This window comes from Pteropus medius, unplaced genomic scaffold (assembly GCF_902729225.1).
Source record: "Pteropus medius unplaced genomic scaffold, Ma_sr-lr_union100, whole genome shotgun sequence".
Lineage (NCBI taxonomy): Eukaryota > Metazoa > Chordata > Mammalia > Chiroptera > Pteropodidae > Pteropus > Pteropus medius.
The window spans coordinates 6954420-6974769 of record NW_024347790.1 but is presented as its reverse complement, the minus strand read 5'-3'; the positions used below and the strand labels follow the sequence as shown (position 1 = coordinate 6974769).

The 20350-nt window shown below is 34.0% G+C and overlaps 1 protein-coding gene across 23 annotated transcripts in view; it reads right to left on the bottom strand.

Moving 5' to 3' along the window:
• The window catches only part of MLLT10 (MLLT10 histone lysine methyltransferase DOT1L cofactor), a 188659-nt gene that overhangs the window by 24641 nt on the left and 143668 nt on the right, over nucleotides 1-20350 (bottom strand). For 14 of the 23 annotated variants that reach the window (XR_005656040.1, XM_039877530.1, XM_039877528.1 and 11 more), the window contains 2 exons: nucleotides 16133-16180; nucleotides 1005-1183 (listed from right to left, as the gene is read on the bottom strand). Coding sequence is in view for 22 of the 23 variants with exons in the window: in XM_039877530.1 (XP_039733464.1) it covers nucleotides 1005-1183; nucleotides 16133-16180 (227 nt within the window). In the remaining variant the exon portion in view is untranslated. The remainder of the gene's footprint in view (nucleotides 1-1004; nucleotides 1184-16132; nucleotides 16181-20350) is intronic. The other 9 variants (XM_039877533.1, XM_039877535.1, XM_039877538.1 and 6 more) reach the window with 1 other exon arrangement.

Here is a 20350-nt window from a genome sequence, read left to right as displayed (position 1 = left end):
TGTTTCCTTCTAATGGTCCACACAATGGAAATTATGAACACATACATAAAGCCTAAGTTTACAGCAACTTACAAACAACTACTTAACTAGTTATTTGTAACCAGACATTTATCACTGTTATAATTTTCTCAAAAAGTTAACATACTACTAGAGCTTTGGATAAAATGAAAGTAAAATTATAAAGAATTCCAAAAAAATAAAAATATATATACTTTAGGAATTTTAAATTATTGCCTTTTGGGAAATGGGGGGGAGTAGAGGAGGTAGGATGTGTGTGTGTGTGTGTGTGTGTGCAAATAGCTCAATTGATTTTATCGTCCTATTTGTGTATGTAATTCAAGATTATGATTTTTCTGATTTGACTTTTGCTTTTAAAGCATTCCTGTAGGCTAGGTCACCTATCAAGTCACCAACCTAAAGTGGAGGAAAGGGATGTAAATAAATGCAAAACAACCAACACAGTCACCATTATTTACAATATTTGTGAACATTCCTTCTCTCCCACTAGGAGGAAAGCCATATAGTGCTGAAAGGGATCATTTACTCTTTATCCTATATTCTCCTACACTAGGATTTTTAAGAACTGAGAGAGCAGATATTCATACATTATTTGCATGATTTTTAAAATTATAAAAGGAATTTATAAAACCATAAAAGTCCAAAACTGGTTCATACTTGTAAGTGCTACTTTTTAAAAGAAAGAATAAAAGCTCCCCACAAATTTATATTTTATGTTGTAGGACAAACCTAGAAACTCAGAAACTGAAAACAGTAAGTGGGTATCAACTTATTCGTTTGTCTTTTCTCATGAGTATCATGTAAAAAGGTCTATTATTTCCACTAATATGTCAATACAAATTGAGACACTTTATAAATTCCTATAAGGAAGCTCTATTTTGTTTCCCTCTCCTACAATCAAACTTACTTTAAAAATGATGACCCATTGACCCATCAGACTCATCGGACCCATCCACACATTACTTTATGGCACTGTAACAATTTACCTGAGTTGTAGCAACAGCAGGAGTTGCAGTCGATGCTGCTGATGGGGACAGAGCTCCTACTTGTTGCAAATGCCCAGAAGATTGCTGAGGTAAATGAGAGCTGGAGACAGGAGTACTAGATCCGGAGCCAGATACTACATTTGGAAATGATACTGCTACATCATTGCTGTTATAAATACCTGCAAGAAAATAAATATTTTATAACTCAGCAGTCAAATTTGTCACAGAACACAACATTAATCAATAAGTTAGAATACCCACATTTCCTCCTGATCCCTCACCTCAATGATAAATTTCAATGATGGTGGTGAACAGACAAAAAGTGTACTAATAACTGAATAAATAAATACTGACTTTTCATAAAACACTTGTCTGAGAACCTAAGTCATTTTTATATATCAAAAATGGTTTTGCTAATAGACAGGGATCACATCAGAAAATACTTTATAAAAACAATAAGAATTTTAGAAATTCCTAAGAGCAATGAAATATTTCTTAAGTAGGAGAAGAGTGATTAGTGTTGCATAAAAATCACCTGATAAACCTTCCAAAATGCAGACACTAGAGCCCCAGAACTCATAATTGAAAAAGTCTGAAATGGGAAGACTTTGCTTTAAAAAGGTCACCCATGCTACAATGTAGAAAATAAAATGGAACAGGACTAGATTGGAGATTCGGAGACAATGGCGGGACACAGCTATGAGAATAAAGAAAATAGATGGATTCTAAATATATTCAGGAGGTAGAATAAACAGGCCTTCATGACTGACTGAACCAGGTGTACAAGGAGGGGTGGGAATGGAGGGGGGACAGAGGATTAAAAAAATGATCATGATGTGGACTACTAGGTAGTGGCAACATTCTCTTCAAGGAACAAGGAACACATTGGCCCCATGGGAGTAAACAGCAGAAAGAAAGAGGGTAATGAGAGAGCGGAAGCAATCCATTCTGTGTGATGCAATGGAGAAGGAGAAAAAAAATTAGCAAAAGTTAAGAGGGAACAGGGAGTTAATGAAAAAAAGATGTTTTGGGGTTTTTTGTGTGTGTGTGCATGTGTATTTTGTTTTTGTTTTTTACAGATGGGAGATCACGGTCACATGCTGATAACAAAGAGCCCACAGAGAAAGAGAAGCTCTTTGAGGATAAAGATAGGACATGAGAATATCTATAAGCCAGTGGGGTTCCCAACCCCATTTTTGGTTGTCAAAATCAGGGAATGTTACTGGTGTCTAGTAACAGAAATGCTGCTAAACATCTTAGGACAGCTCATCAAAAGTAAGAATTACCTGTCCTATAGTGTCAATAGTGTGGAAGCTGAGAAATCCTGCTATAGACTAAAGCTCTTGGGAGGGTGGGAAGGAATAAGAACTTGACACTGTAACAAGAGGAAAGCAGGAAAAAAAATGAACCTAAGTGAAGCCGGGTGTAGTCAAAAACTTTTCAGAAACTACAGTCCTTGAGGACTATACTTTGTTCTAAAGAACATAATTATTGATTCATTATAAATAAAAGCACCTATAATCTTAAAACAAGGGGAATAAAAGAATTGGGACATTTTTGAAGGCCTTACAATTATACTTGAGGCTCCTAAGATATCTATGATTTCTCCAGAAAAAAAAAAAAATTATTCATTCAACAAATGCATCTATTATGCAAATATCTGAGAGAGCTCACTATTTGCCAGACATTATTCTAAGTCCTGGAGATACAAAGCCATCTAAGATATGTGGTCTCTGCCTTCAAGAAGCTTAGTGGAAAAAAGGGACAAGTATAAAGGACTGAAGAGTACTATGAAAGAAACATCCTCAGGGGACTGAGTATCTAACCCAGACCCCAGGTAAGAGAGGGAAGAAGACAGGGGAGCCTTTCGAACTGATTTCTAAAGGAGCTGCAGAACAGAGGCAAAGGGTAGTTTGAAGAAGAAACATGCAACTGAGAGCAGGGCAAATTCTAAGAACTTATAAGTACTACCTGTATAGGTTAAGCAAGAAATAAGGCAATAAATAAATAAACAAACAGGAATTAGATCAAGAAGAACATGAAAAGTTAAAATGTTAAAAGTTAAAAAAAATCAGAAACAATAGGAAGCCACTGAAGGACTGTAAACAGAAGTTTGGTGTGATCGGATTTGGGTTTAAGCAAAACATAAATCACTGGCACAAGGCAAAGACTAGACTGGGGAAGATATTTAAATAGAGACTGAGAAAGCTGTTAAGGATTGTTACAAAAATACTGAAGAGCATAAATAGGGATTAAACTAAGGTAACAGCAAAAGAGACATTACAAAGGCAAAGTTCATAGGACAGGTAACTAATTAGACATGAAGAATAAAAAAGCCGAGTCATTCTTGACTCATAAGCACCAGCAAGTGGATATGAGAGTGGCAATACCAATCACTGAAACAGGACTAGCAACTGTACCCAGGACTTGGTTACTACGTGTGGGTCACTAGCACGATAGCCCAATGAGGTAAATATCACTCTCATTTTACATAGGAGGAAACAGAAGTTTAAAGAAATAAAATAACTTGCTTGACGACCTACTAAGTGGTAGAATCAGATTCAAATTCATAGCTGTCTGATTCTGTAACTATAGAAACCACTTCCTGATACAAGTTTGAAGTTCAGGTTGATCATGGTCTTTGAGATGCCTGTGGAACACAGAACTCCTATATAGTCTAGAACAGAATGGGATAAGCCTGAAGCTTGGCAGAAAAATCAGACCTAAAGATAAAAATCTAAGACTTAGAAGCATAGTGAAGTTAGAATAAGTAAATATGAAAACTCAAAAAGGCTTTCTGTTGATGTATACTGTGTTTAAAAATTTTAACTAGTTCAATTTAGCAACATGGAAATTTCACATTAGAAACTCTAAGAATTCTAATTTTTCCTGAAAAACTGAAGCTGGGTCAACACTGGATACTATATTCTGAAACAGCAACAATCTGCTGAAGCTTTAGACATAGATTCTTTAATCCACCAGCATCCCATTATTCCTTATTCTCTCTTCCTCACTCATTTATGTTATCTACCTGGACACTGTAAGTATTTGATTTATAACTCCTGATATGGAAGCTGGTCAAAGCCAAGAAATGGAAAAATGATATCACCCAGGGAAAAGTTCTCAGCAGGATCAAGAGAAAAGGACCAAATCCTAGAGAATATTACTATTAAAGGATAAACCAAAAAAAGCCCACAAAGAACTGAGAGAATCTCAGAAACCACTTGGAGAATTTCAATGGAAAGTTCAAATGATACTAATTGGCCATTTAGGTAAGGCCAGAAAAAGGAGTCACTAAAGGTGACAATAAATCTTGGCAAGATAACTCTTTAAAGAAGTTTGGCTGTGAAGAACAGAAAAGAGATAGCATGTAAATGAAGCAAATGTTTACAAACCTTATATTACAAAGGACAGACATATAGCTGAGAAAAAATTTTTTTCAGTTGTTTACCCCATAGTTCATTCAACAAATATTTATTGAGGTTCTTATTATAAAAAACGGCACTGAAGATAGCAAAGAACAGAAAGGAATTCTGCCTTCAAAGACCTTATAGTCTCATAACAGAGCTAATAAGTATTCATAAGTTAATGATACAGGAAAGTTCAGAGGAAAAGATTAGGGTAGAGGAGTTCCAGAGAGTAGTTACTTGAACTCGGCTTTTTAAAAGTACTTAGTTTTCCTTTTTTCTTTTTTTTTTAAATGATGAAAAGCATACTATTCATGGAATCTCCAACATCCATAACTAAAAGACAAAAGTTAGCTGAAGGTGGCATGATGAAATTGTTCTTTTCTATAAAACCAAGATAACAGCTAACTTAAAGGCTTTTATTTAAGAATATCTTTGTAAAGGCTCTAGCAATGCCTAATATACAGTAAGTTTCCACAAATAGTAGCTATAGCTATTTTAGAGTTAATGCTCTAATTAAAAATTTACCTTTAAGTCAGGAAAATACAATACTGTAATGGTCAGGTCCCCTAATGTCCTTTATACACTTTGAAAACTGCAAATACCATTACCACATGCAATAATATATCATGAAAGTATAATACTGAGATGCAAAATTGTGGTGATTGAGGACCTTTGATCTCTAAATTTAATGTTTTTATATTATGTTAATTAGTACTTAAATGGGAAACTGCACAGCTAAAGTGCAGTGCAATGATCACACTCCGAGACTATGTTTGGTACTCAGGTTACTGCTATAGAATAGAATAAATCAAAATTTTGCTTTCCTATCAAGGCAGGAAAGCATAAAATTCTCTCTCTATATTTTTTTAATGAAAATCACTGATACCTCAACTCCCTCATATCTCAGGTATGATTGGTACAGCATAAACAGTTTACTAAGACCTTTAGATCTTTTTTTCACAAGGCAAATAATCCTCCTTAGGTTGCTCTGTATCTGCTTTGTTTAACTTTACCCTATTTCCATCTTTTACAAGTTATATGCTATTTTAATCCAAATCGAGGAGATAAGTCATCATATTAAATAGAAGTGAATCCCGCAATGCACAAGCTCTAGGAAAATAGCCTGAAATTCATCTGCTCAGGCTAGAGAGTAGAAACAAAGATGCAGAATGATACAGAGGGTGACAATGACATACTGATTCATTCATCCATTCATTCATCTACCCATCCACCTATCAATCAGATATTTATTGAGTATCTATCTATTAGAAGACAGGCACTGTGCTAGGAGCAAGGAATAAAGTATAGAACAAGACAAAAAAGTTTTCTGCTCCCCAGGAATTTGCAATTTAATTAGAGGCAAACATTAAAACGAACGCATGACTATTAATTGTGACAAGTGCTATGAAGGAAAAGGGTATACATACTATGAGAGCAAAAAATTAGGAAGCAGAAAAGACCTGTCTGAAGAAATGATATTTAAGCCAAGACCTAAGTAGAAAAGCTTGTTCAAAAGACAAGGGGGTCAAAAAAAAAGTAATATGGCTAAAGCACCATAAAGTGGAAAGAGCGGTAGAAGACAAGGTTGGAGTAAGGGAAGGAGTATATCTCACGGGATCTTGTAAACCACACAGAGGTGTTTACAGTTTATGCTAAGATCAAAGGGAAGACACCAAAGGCAAAGAACATGCCTTAGTTTTTAAAAGATCATTTCTCTAACTGCTATGTAGCGAATGATCCGAATGATCCGAAGGAGGAAGAGTGGAAACGGAAAGGTCATTTAGGAGGCAACTCTACAATCTAGATAAAAGATTATATCCCTCTGGACTAAGGTGGTCATGATATTGAATGTGTGGAAAGAGGGGGACCTGAAGTACATCAAGAAGTTGGAATCACCTAAACCTGATGGTAGACAGAATAAACAACAATATTATAAATGAATCTCAGGTTTCTGGCTGGTGATGCCATTTACTGAGGTGGTGAAAAATGGAACAGGAAGAGTGGATTTTTGTTTGTAAAAGAGCAAAGCAGCCAGTTTAGGACTAAGTCCTGAAGACCTCTAACCTTTCAAGGATGGTTAGTGGAAGAAAAACCTATAAAGAAAATTGAGATCAGTAAGGTAAGAAAAAAACTATGAATGTGGTGTTACTGAAGCCAAGAAAAGACTTTGAAGAAAGAAGAGGCACATGAGCTGCATCACAGGATGCTGAAAGGCTAGCTAAGACACAGAATGAAAATGTCCATTAGATCTAGAAACAGAGAGACAGATGGTGATCTCAGAAGAATAGTACAGTGTGGGCAGAGCCAAGAAAATATTGTTTAGACCTAAGCTCTTATTAGCGTGCCCACTGCAATTATATAAAATCGTTATATAAGACAAAAGTATACCTCTCTAGTGACAGAAATTAGTGTTCGCCAAGCAGAGTTCCTGCTTCCCAGTTTCAAAATGCCTAAAAGGCCAAATCAGTACCATATCAAGTTGCTTGTTCAGCAAAGAAGAGTAAATAAATGAGACAGTCTTGAGGAATATTTAACTAAGTAAATGATTAAGCCTGATGAGTTATCCCTAACCAAATCCCAAGAGACTGAATAGTCTTTTCTGGAGGTTAATACGGTTTATAGTAGTTAAAAGTCCAAATCCTGCTCCCTCATGCAAATAACTTAACCCCTCTGAACCTAATATCCCTCATCTATAAAATGAGGCTGGTATCAATGATTTTATAGGGCTGGTGAAAGGATTAGCTAATATATGTAAAGCACGTACCAATATTATTAGTATACTGTCTACTACATGGTTAGCATTTGATAAATAGCAGCCATATTATTAAATACGAAGGAGGAATGATATCTATTAACGTTAAAAGAAGTAGGAGAATATAAACAATAACAGAAAGCTTCCATGGTTAATACTGCCTTAATGTCTGTTCCCTTTGGTGACTAATGAATTAACACAGGATATTCTATATTTTGGCTTTCCCTTTCTAGATTGTGATGATCAACATATTCATTACTCAGAGTGGATAAAATGAAATTTAGAAAAGAAGAGCTTTTTTTCCTGAGACTCTTGGCCACCTGGATGGAATATGGGTATTCCTAATTCTCCGTGGGCAAGCATTTATTATTTCTTAGGTTGCTCTATTTTTACACAGAGTTTAATTAACAATGTTGTTCATTATGTATTTCTTCTTTTGACTTTACCTAATTCTATAAACACTTATTAAAAAATTTAAATAGATGGAAAAGTAGAAAAAATGGTTGATATTTTTATATATTTTCAAATATTTTGGTGCATAATTTATAGTTTTGTTTTGCTTACTTAGCTGCCTATGTACTAAATATAGAATTTCTAACTCTTTTACACTGAACATTCATATTTTCCTATTACATTATAAAAAATATTTAATGTTTTTAATATTATTTTGATGAAACCAACTAAATATTACACAGAAGATATCATTTTATAATATAAATATTTTATGTGGCTAATATGTGCACGCACAATACTAGATGCTGAAGATACTACAAAAAAGAAAATAGACAGCATTCTTGCATTCGTGAAACTTAAAAGTATAAGAGCTAGACATTAAATAATCACACAAATATTGGTGCAATGATGACAAAGTAGAATGTGTTGTGACAGACTATAAAGGGTACCTTAATTAAGATTAACAGTATAGGATAAGCACCCGTGAAGAACACATAAACTAGAAGGAAGTCCTTAGAGACCATTTCTGTTGTTTTTACCTGCCTAGAAGTGTTTCCCATTTATTTTCCAAATAGCATTCTATTTTCCATCTATCCCTACCCCCATTTCATATACTTTTGGCCCAGGAATGAGCAGGTGGCCCAAGCCAAGACAATCAAACTGTATCTCTTGAATGCATACTCAGAAGGGTAGAAAATAGTCACAACTAAATTAGTCTAATGGTAGTAATATTAGTCTACTAATTCTTGTTTACCTACCCCTTGAAACACCCTTATTTCTCTTCTCTCAGAGGTCTGGGATGGGATTTTTTCCTTTAATTCTCTAAAATAACCATACATACCCAATAAATTATTTTTTCTGCTTAAATTTGACATAATCCATTTCTGTGGCTTATGTACAATGGACCCTAACTGATACATCCAGTATGACATAATGAGAAAAAAAATAAGATGCTTAAAGATGAAGCTAAAGGCAGCCCAAGAGCCAGCTCATATAGAACCTTACAGGCCGGGCCCTAAAGGACTTTCGATTTCATCCTAATGAAAAGCCATAAAACATTTTAACCAAGAAAGTGGCATGACCAGAATTATATTTTTAAAAGATCACTTTGGATACAATGCAAACAATGCCTTGAAAGACAACAGAAGAGCAGAATTGGGGAGATGACCAAATAGCTATTATTAATACCTTAGACGAAAGATTTTAAATAACTTAAACTTAGTGAGAATTATGGAGTGACAGCAGAGGCTCAGGATTTAGCCAAAAAGAATCTCCATACTAAATTAGGATAAAGGAGAAGCCACCAGAAAACTAAAAAAAGAAATGGTCAAAACAGTAGGACAACCAAGTTGCTTATTTTACTTTTTTTTGGTTTTATTATGGTGATACTGGTTAACAAAATCCAGTAAACCACAATGAAATACCATCTCACACCTGTTAGAATAGCTGCTATCAACAGGACAAGTAATAATAAATGTTGGAAGGGATGCGGAGAAAAAGGAACCCTCACACACTGCTGGTGAGACTGCAAACTGGTACAGCCACTATGGAAAACAGTAGAAAGGTTCCTCGAAAAACGAAGAATTGATCTACCATATGATCCAGCAATCCCTCTACTGGGTATTTACCCCCAAAGACTTGAAAACATATATCCAAAAAGATATTTGGCACACTGATGTTCATAGCAGCATTATTCACAGCGGCCAGGACATGGAAGCAACCCAAGTGTCCTACAATAGATGACTAAAGATGCTGTGGTACATATATGCGGTGGAATAGTACTCAGCCATAAGAAGAGATGAAATACTGCCATTTACGACAACATGGATGGACCTTGAGATAATCATGCTAAGCAAAATAAGCCAGACAGAAAAAGTTGAAAACCACATGGTATCACTTACATGTGCGATATAAACCTAAAAGCAACAAATGAACAGGACAAACAAAGAGACTCATGGACACAGACAATAGACTAGTGGTTACGGGTCGGGGGAGACGGGGTCAAAGGGGTCAAATATGTGGTGAGAGAAAGAATTCTAACTATGGTCGGTGAACATACAATGCAAAATATATATGCCTTACTGTTGAACTGTACACCTGAAACAACCAAGTTACTTATCATGTTGGGACGGGACAGAGGATGAGACGGGATGGGAAGGGAAGTCCTCAACAAAAATAAATATGCTAAGAAGTTATCTAAGATGAAGACTAAAATAATATCTACTAGACTTGGCAAAGTAAAAGCTATTCCTGAGTGGAAGAGCAGTTGCAGAAGCCAGTATGAAGTTGTTTGAAATATCAATCAATGAGAGAATTTCTGCTTCTGGCAATGGGGGAGACTAAATAACCCAATACCCATCCTAATTAAAATGACCTAAGAATGAATAGTTAAGTCCCCAGAAAGTAAGGAAGATCCTTAGGAGTCAAAAATGAAAAGGAAAGAGCTTTACCAGGTTGTCCTAGAGGAGCCAGCCTGTGTCAGTAACCTAGGAGCTCTGGCTTTAATGCCCATCACAAAAAAAAAGGAGAGAGAGAGAAAGTTGAAAGTTAGGCCTCCAATGGTTTCAATCTTGTGAGACTCTATGCAGAGAAACTATCCAACCCAACCTGGTCTTTTGACTGTGTGCTAATAAACTGGCGTGGCTTTAAGATGAGAATTTTGGGATAATTTGTTATGGCAGCAATAGAAAACTAATATACTTGCACTGCCAGAAAGTAAGGAAGTGGTCAAAGAATAATGAGGGCATATCAAAAGGACATGGAGCCAGCTTAAAGGGGCTCTCACAGGCTAAAGTGAGAACAATTTGAGTATCACAATAAGTGAATTATAATATATAAGATTCCCTAAATCCATACTGATATAAACTGCAAGTTTGACAAGGAATGGAATATTTACATAGTCTAAAAGTTTATTCCACAAAATACTGTATATTAGATGTCTTATATAATTATAAAGGAGGAAAAGAAAATCTTTTCATTGGAAAAGCCTGATTATGTGCCATCTAATAGATAAAATGGAAAGATAACTTCTATGATATCCTGCTCCCAAAAAACAACCTGAATCTAATAATGAAAAAAACATACAAACTTTAATAGCATCTGAAGACTAATATGGCAGTGTTAATTTCCTGCTCTTGACAGTTGTGTGTGATTCTGTAGTGTGTCCTTACAAACACTTAGGTATTCAGGTCTGACAGGGCAAGGGCACTATGTCTGCAAAGTTACCCTCAAATTGTTTAGGAAAATAAAAGTTCTCTAGACTATACTCTCAACTTTCCTGTAAGTTTGAGACTGTTTCAAAATAAAAAATATTTAGATGAGAGAAAAGAGCTATACAGTGTTTAAAAAACAAAAGAAAAAGAAAAACAAAACCAGACCAGGTCCATTTCTAAAAGGTTCATGAAGAATTCCAAAATACACGTTCACTGAAACTCTTTACTCATCAGTCAGGTGAAACAATCAATTGAGCTAAATAGATGAGGAGTAAACAAAAAAAGATCAAAAGAAATTTCCCAGATAAAGCACAGAAAGATTAAGAAATGGAAATTATAAAAGAGTGGTTAAAAATGTGTGTGTGTGTGTGTGTGTGTGTGTGTGTGTGTGTTTGCAAAGAGTGGTCAAGAGACACAAACAACAGAATGAAAGTCCAAATATGTCTACCAAAAGTTACTGAAGAATAGAAAGAGGGAGAAGCAATATTTTAAAATATAATGGCTACAACTGTGTCCAGAATTAATTAGACATGAATTCTCTCAAAAAGGAAACACAAGAAGTCCCAAGAAGAAAAAAGTCACACCTAGACATAAGGTCCCAAACAAAGAGAACATCTTAAATGAGTGAATGGGGTAGAACAGTTTGAGGAGTAGGCACACAAATAGGAACGCGGGATTAAAGGAGTTTGGGTCTCTTGGTTTGGGTTTTTTTCAAGAGGAGAGATAGTAGAGCATGTTTAAATAAAGATGAGTGATGGTGAAAGAGAAAGTGAGGAAACTAAAATGATAAGGTCTGTGAACGGGGCAGAAAAGGATGCAAGCCAGAGCACAAGGACCAGTCTTTGACTGCAAGCAGAACTGGAGAGACGGAAAAAGGATAGATAGAAATCAAGTCAATTTGCAGAACTGGGTATTGAGAAGATGAAATTTTTTTCTGTGCATAAGAGACAAAGACATCTAACATACATCAAATGGGGAAGGGGAGGAAGAATTTTAAAAATCACGGCAAAAAAGTAAGGAGGGTTTCCTAGAGACATGTATTAACATTGTCAAGCAATTTAAATGTCAGTTAAGGCTAATATCATGAATTGATAATGACATGAATTTGTACATGGTGTGATTTTTTTTCTCTAGAAACACTTAGCACTCATAAGTATAAGAATATAGGTGGTCAGGTTAATGAGATGAGACACACCTAAATTAATATCAATCATAAGCCTAGATGAGAAACATCATGTGGTGCATTACATAGTGCTTTTGTTTGTTTGTTTCTTTAGCTTAAGAAAATTAAAAGGAAGGTTTAGTAGGGAAAAACTGTCAATTAAAATGAAAAACATAATCTTATTAGATGTGGCAGTGATTAAAACAATTTGCCATTCTTCATTAAAGGTTCTTAATTTAAATAAAAACATAAAAGAAATGACCACATTCAATTTTAGAAAATGAAGGCAAACAAAAAACTACTCTACAACCTATAATTTTAACATAACCTCTATGATAATAATTTTATCTAACATTTTATTCTGTAATTATTCATTTATATTTCTGACTCTCCCATCTAGAATCTGAGCGCCATGAAAACAAGAATCATAACAAGAAAATGACAGTCATTTGCCATGTATATATTATTTTATGCACAATACATATTCAATTTGTTGTTCTGTTTGGTGTCTAAGAAAATATATCATGGATATATTTCCAAGTTGCTAGGTAAGCTTCTTAAATATCACTTGATAATCAAATCCAGGAGATGCTATAAGAAATATGAGTGTAATTTTTACATTTCTAGTACTTCCAATTTTTTCTATGATAAATATCTCTGTAAGTCTAGCCTTTTTATATGTGTACCATTTCCTTACAACAGAAGTCACTTCTACTTAGTCCTTTTAGATGTCTCCCCAAGAAGCACATTTTATCAATAGTTTATGTTTTAGAATTCTTTTGCCTTTGAGATCTTAAAATTTCCCTATAATGTGTCCTGAAAAAGGATTTTTCCTTCCCTCTTTTTTCTTTAGCACTCTAAGGGCCGTTTCAATCTAAGATCTCTCAACTTTTTAAAGAAAGTTTACCTCCATTATTTCTTCAGATTATTTCCTCCTCTCTTTTTCTCTCTCTTTTTCTGGGGTTCCTGTTTCCTGGATTCTACTTCTATCCTTCATATTACATTGGTAGGTAGGTAAGTAGGTAGGTAGGTAGGGGTGTGTGTGTGTGTGTGTGTGTGTGTGTGTGTGTGTGTGTGTGTGTGTGTGGTCGGTCTTGGTCCTCTCCTCCTTCCTAGGGATTTCCAGGGACTTCCTTAATCTGACCTACTCATTAATTAATTTTGCTCCCTGGCTGCATCTATTGTGCTATTTATCACATTTATTGTGTTCTTTACTTTGACTATTATAGTTTTCCATACCTAAAACTTCTACTTGTTTCTTTTTAATATTTTCTTTGTTTCAAATTATTATCTTCTCCTTTCATATATTTATTACTCTAATTTCTTTTCTCTCTACAATTCCTTGAGGGTATAAAATCAGATTTTCTATTATTGCCAACATGGATTAAATAAAGATTTTTGGTTTCTTAAATCCTGACATAGCCAGAAACAACTTTCAATATAAGCCTTCTAATATACCTTTTGAATGAAAATATTTTTTGCTCCTAATATTACAAATTTGATGGAGAAAAGTCTGAGAAGCATAAATTCATATACCTAGCTATTATTATATAAATATATTACTCTGTCAGGAATAAGCATATATCTCCAGAATCTCTAAAACAAAATGGCCCTCTGAATGTGAAACAGCCATTTATAGGAACAGCTCACCATAAAACATAGTCTATAACTCCAGGTTTAATCAAGGTAACTGGGACATAATTCCTGTTAACACATGACTAGGAAATAATGTGAAAGTAAGGTGCAAAGCAATCAACTGCATTATAGAGAAGGAAAAATATCAAGAAGATGATAATCTTTAAACACGATCTAACTTAGTGTGTGTACTCTGAGGTCAGATTCACTAAGCACGCAACTTCCCAGTTATAATTTGTTTTCCCAAGATTACTTTAAGGAAGACAAGCAACATTTGGTATTCTTGACAGTTATGTTTTTATCACAAATGACTAAATTACATTCTTCTCTACCATCACTTCTGAGATATTGGCTTGAGTCAGCCCACCTGTTCAACTCTAGGTATAATGGGCAAAACCAAAAGAAGGCTAATATAATAATCTGTGAAAGAGATTATAATGATCTGAACCAACAATCCATAGTCATGAGGAAGAAAAATGAATTCTGAAAATAATAATGAAATTAGATATAAAAGTCATGTTAGGAAGATTAATTAATTAGAGAAAAAGATTTAGAAGGTACCACTTGTTGACACATTTAGTTAAGAATAGGATGAGAAACAGACAGATACACTCCTACCAAAGAATATAAGAGGAAAGGAGTCTCTGGGGACTGTGACATTACAAAAGAAAAATACAATTTTACATATATAGGTATCATTACTATTTATTCTATATAATCATTAAAATACTAGTCTGAACTATACTAAACTGACAACACTTTTGTAAACACATCCAAGCCACTACACGTACCTGAAAACAATAATCTCTGTGGAGGGGGGAAACCTATTTTTAAAATTTCTAATTTAAACATTCATTAATCCAAAAATATGAAGATTTTTTTAAATTAAGGTTTTGTTTTTGTTTTTTCTTTTCCCATTGAATGTTTCCACAGCTATTACCTCTGTCTTCCTTCAGGCTGACTTTTTCTACTTGTTCACTTGACTGCTTTCCATCTGTCCAGATTCTTTGGTCCATCACATATTCCTCTCTTCCATCTTAATCCTTTACCTTTCTAGAGTCTTCCTTTCCACCTACTAAGCCTTTCCTATCTTAAAATAAACTGGATCCGATCTCTTTGCCCTCTCTATCAACATTTCTAAGCCATGATCATTCTCAGAGTTTCAGTGATTTATTCCTATATAGACTACTTTCAATTTTCCTTCATGTCCGAACTCTAATCTTATCTATTCATTTTCACACTAAACATTTCTACTTAAATATCTTGTTGGTAAATGAACGGCCATCCTCTCTCAGCTACTACCACTCAGTTCATTGACAATTACTACCAGGTCTTCTTGCATAATATATGTCCCAACAAGCTGAGTTCCATTACCCTCAATTGGGCCCATGATATTATTTGGCTAGATTGTACAAAAATCTAATTGGTTTCTCTGCTCAAACATTAGCTCCTTTCAATCTTATTATGCTATAACCAGATGAACCTGGATTTCATCTTTTTTCCGAACTTGAACACCAACAACTTTCAACTCCTTGGCCTAATATCTAAGGCTGTCACTCCTCATATATTTCACATCAAATATCAGCGTCACCATCACTTTACACACCCTGTGTATTCTCATTTATGTGCCACTGTTGGTGTTATTTGTATTCCTGGGGTTGGGAGCCTGGCTCTGATTTCTATCTTCAAATAGCTAAATTCTATACTTTCTTTACAAGCATTAGGTAAAATGTTATATTTCTTGGACATCTAATTCTCTCAGTTCAAAGTAATTTTCCCTGACCTTAAACTCTTATTGTACTGTAGATCATTAGAGAAGTTCTAACTACATATCTTGAAATTTTTATTTATATACATATTTCTCTTTCTTTTAGCTTTTATGTTCCCTTAAAAGTGGGATCCATTTGCAGTATGATATACTTATTTACCCAAAGCAACTAACCAAGATCTCAGATATAGAAAGAATTTAATGTATACTTGTCAAATGAAAACAGTTAAGACATTCTTGGGAAGTTCTATATTGCAGATACTCATATTATGCAAGATTAGTTTTATAAATATGTGAAACAGATTTTTAGAGGAGGGCAGGGAGTAGAGTAGATGCATATATTAATTGTTTAAGAGTAGTGAATTCAGAATACGCATGCTCACTCTCAACTGATCCAGAAGTATTTAAGAGCTTTTAATTACAGAATTAAAGAATTATTATAAATCATAGGATATGGTGTCAAATTCTTCTTTCCCTCAGTAAGAAAGAAGGGTCATAAATGTAGAAAGTGGTATTAAAAATTAAAACTTAGACATTTAGACCCGGGGATCCTAAAACCACCCTACCATATCTTAAGCAATATGACAAATCCAAACAAGCACAGCAGTGAGAACATGATAACATAGTTCATCCCACCAACCATCCAAGATTATGGAGAATTTCAGTTATCATTTTTGTGACTACGGATCTCTAACATTGCTTTACCTTTAGAACCATGCTTGAGTTTGGTACATACCTATGAATTTAAGTTCCTGCTTTGTTAGTGCAGAACTGTCATCTCTGTCTAAAGAAAAGACACACTTTAATTTTGGATTTTTAATAACCAATCCCTAAAAACCACCATGATAGACAAGTGGGAGAAAAAAATCAGTAAGGTTAAGGTTCCAAAACAAAAACTTATGGAAATTTTAAAAGTCATTACAAATTTGTTTTCACTAAAATTAAAAAGGTAGCACTCTAGATTATTAATGGCATTACCATTTAATTAACTTAAAAGTCATTCTTACACATTCATTTTCATTTACATAATTCCTTCACTCAACAGGAACTTTTCAGGTTTTGCTGTAGTTTCAATGAGAACCTTATAAATTCATTTTGCTTTGTAGTAGTTAACACGCATTTTTCTCCCCAGTATCTGCCTCACTACCCAGATGGTAATAATCCTACGTTTATCACTCAAGAGTCTTTGAAGTCTATCTTCCTTCTAGAAACTTACAGTGATTCAAGAGACAAAGTAGCCTTCATGCTTTGAAATGGAAAAAGTCTTACTGTCTTATCTATAGTGTATGTCTTTTACTACTTAGCAAGGCTGCATAGTATTAGTCAAATTCCTTCTTACACAGGAACAAACAAATGGAACGAAGAGTAGCATTTGTTGTATCCTGAGAGGTAACAATTTATTATATAAAAATAAAGAACACATCAACTAATCGGACTAAGAAGGAAAAACAAGTCTATTGTGATAAAAAAGAAATTAGATCTAGAATGACCTATATCAATGGTTCTCAATCTCCACAATGTCATGACAACTTCTCCCACCAGTAATATCTCATAACACTTAATCAATTTCAAATGATTAACAGATAGACTGCAACTGTTATGCTTGTACATTATCCATCTCTGTTCTTAGATCCCTACCTTCTTAATGCTTCCCTAAAACAAAAAGGGGACACATGTAAAGAACCTAGATCTACTTTCCTACAAACTATTCCAAAAATCCTGAGTAGGATCCCATTCTTAACAAAGAATCTCCACCCGAAAATCGATTAGCACTCACATTTAGTCTCAATTCTATAGCAGATATCTATGAATAATTGGTTGGCATTACTTTGCTTCTTCTATCAGATGAGATTTGTTTAATGAGCGTGGTCGTGACAAACTCTAAGCACCATAATTAAAAGGAATTTAAAAGCATAGTAAATGGGACACAGAAATCAATTAGTAATAATATGCTGCTGTGAAAATAGATCTAAGCTCTTTAGCTACTTTAATCTACTATTTCAAAATTATATTAAAAGGGAAAATTGCCAAGACAAACAAATGAAGCAACTGCATTACTGCAAAGAACCAAGTTACGACTGGCAGAAACAAGACTGCCTAATGCAAAGTTTAATTCTCGAAGGAAATGAACATATTACCAAGAATATATGAAACCTATTCAAGGACTGTGTAGCAACTGACAACGATTTATCCGTTCAACATTTACAGAGAATCAAACTGATGAGATAAATACCAATGAAATAAAGAGGAGTAAAACGCCATCTCTACCCTAAATGAGTTTATAGTCTAGTGAGAAAAAAAACTTGTCAATAGATTATTAAACCCAGAAAGTACTAGAGCAAAATCATACCTGAAATAGGACAATGAAAACCATGTTGATGATATGCTATTTTCAAGGGGACCATGAAAAACCTAAACTATAATCCCAGCATGCATATTACTTGTCTCATCCTTATAATATGAAATATATACCTACTAAACAAAATAGAAAGTTACACAGAGTTTAGTAATATCATGAAATCTATATTCTCTTAGTCAAGCTGGCTAGTTCCAAGGCACCACTATAAAACCAAACATTATAAAATGCAAAGCATTTCACTTCATGGTTATCTACTTATTAAAGTTGACCCTCCAGATACTGTTCTTTAAAATATTTAAATGACTATTCTGCCTTTCCAAATTACCTTAAAAGTTTCCAAAATTGATTGAAAGATTTCTATATTATATCTTTCTCATACCTATTCTGTTTTCTTTTTCCATTGTTGGGACAATAATTTTAATAATATTTCTTGAGTTTCCTAAATTTCTCTGGTCACATAGAATTCACCCCACCAAGCCTAATTTGCTCTTTTAGATTGGTTGGTGAGGTGTTTTACTAAAAATATTTTTCTCTGTATTGATGATATTCTTATTTCCTTATCAGAAAACACCAATTTCAAAAGTTTATAGAGTAGTTCACATACAGCCAAAAGAACAACCAACATTAAGTCCCAAGATCCTTCTGAGAAACACCAAATCAAGATATATGCTCAAAACTCAATGTCTACAACTATTAATATATAATATTTCCTTGGTCCTTTTAAGTATTTTAAAATGCCTCAATGAACTAATAAATTTTAATTTTATAAAGTTCTGTATAACATTTTGAAATGGATCAGATGATACAGAGTAAATAATTAAAATAATTCAGTTTTCAATTTTTCAGAGTCTCAACTAGTGGAAGAAATTTTTTTTCAAAGTTTCACAAATGTGAGACAAATATGACTAAGATATAGATCACAGAAACAAAAACAACTGTCTGGAAGAGCAATAAAGGTAGAATGAAAAAGGCAATAGAAAGTACAAGAACCTAGAAGTATTACAAAAAAAGTAATAATTCTATTAAAAAGTATCAGAAAATATTTTGCAAGAGATAAACATATGCTTAGATTCAAATTCTACTCTCACTGAAGAAAGGTGGAAGGCCATAACAGCAGACACAACCAAAATCTAAAGCGTAGATTTTGCAAAGAGTACACCAGGAAACTACAAGTAGATTATTCTGATGCAGCATACAGCTGGAGAGAAGAGATGAGACTGGACAGTCAGGTAAAAATCAAATTATAAAAAAGTCCATATGCTAAGGAATATGAATTTTATCCCATACATACCAGAAAATTCTTAAAGGATTTAAGTAAGACAGTGACATGGTCTAATTTGTAATTTTAAATAGACCATCAATTCTGGCAGCACCTAGAGAATGAAGTGGATAATGGAACGAAGGTTAGGAGGTTGCTGAAAGAGTTCACATGACAAATTGTGTAGGATTAGCCAAGGAGAGGCAGTGTTTGAAACATAAAGGAAAAGACAAGTTAAATGAATAACAGGGAAACCTTTTTAAAAACAAATGATGACCAAGAAAATTAGAGGGGAGAGCTTAGTTTAACTCCCTTGCATAACTCTGGTTTGGGTGGCTAAGTACTGTACACCAATAAAGAACACAAGAAAAGTAGGCTTACAGTAGGACTGTAAGAACTGACTGAGGTTTATTAGGTTGTTGGAAATGAGTCTGGAACTCAAGAGAAAATTCTACATTGGAGGCATGGATTTGAGAATCTAATGAGTATAAACAGATGATAGTTGAATCTGCAGGCACAGATATTTTCCAAGGGAATATGCGTGATGAGAAGAAAAAAACTAGAGGAGAGGATACAGGGAATAAAACAAAGAATACTGGGGAAAAGAATCATAAAAAATACTGACATACTCTCAGAAAGAAATTTATAGCTGTAAGGGCCTACTTGCAAACAAAAAGCTCTAAAATCAATAATCTAACCTTCCACCTTAAGGAAAAAAAGATAAAATAAAAATCTAAAATCAGTAATCTAACCTTCCACTTTAAGAAACTAGAGAAAATAAAGCCAAAGCAAGCAGAAGGAAATAATAAACAGAGCAGAAATGCAATAAAGAACAGGAAAACAACAGAAAATGAATGAAATCAAAAACTGATTTAAAAGGTGAGCAAAATTGACAAATTTTCAGCTAGATAGGTGAAGTAAAGAAGACCCAAATCACCAAAATCAGGAATGCAAGGCAATCTTACTACCCAGCTTAACAAAATAAAAAGAATTATAAATAGAATACTATGAATAATTACATATACCAATAAATTAAAAAATACAGATGAAATGGGGAAATTCTTAGAAACATACAAACTATGAAAACTGACTCAAGAAGATACAAACGGGTATTTTTCCAAAGAAGATATACACAAATGGTCAATAAAAACATGAAAAGATGCTAATATTAGAAATGCAAATCAAAACCACAAGACACCACTTTACATCCACTTGGAATAGAAAATAACAAGTCTTCAGGATATGGAGAAGCTGGAACCCTTACATATTGCTAATGGGAATGTAAAATAGTGTAGCCTCTGTAGAAAACAGTTTGGCAGTTCCTCAAAAAGTTAAAT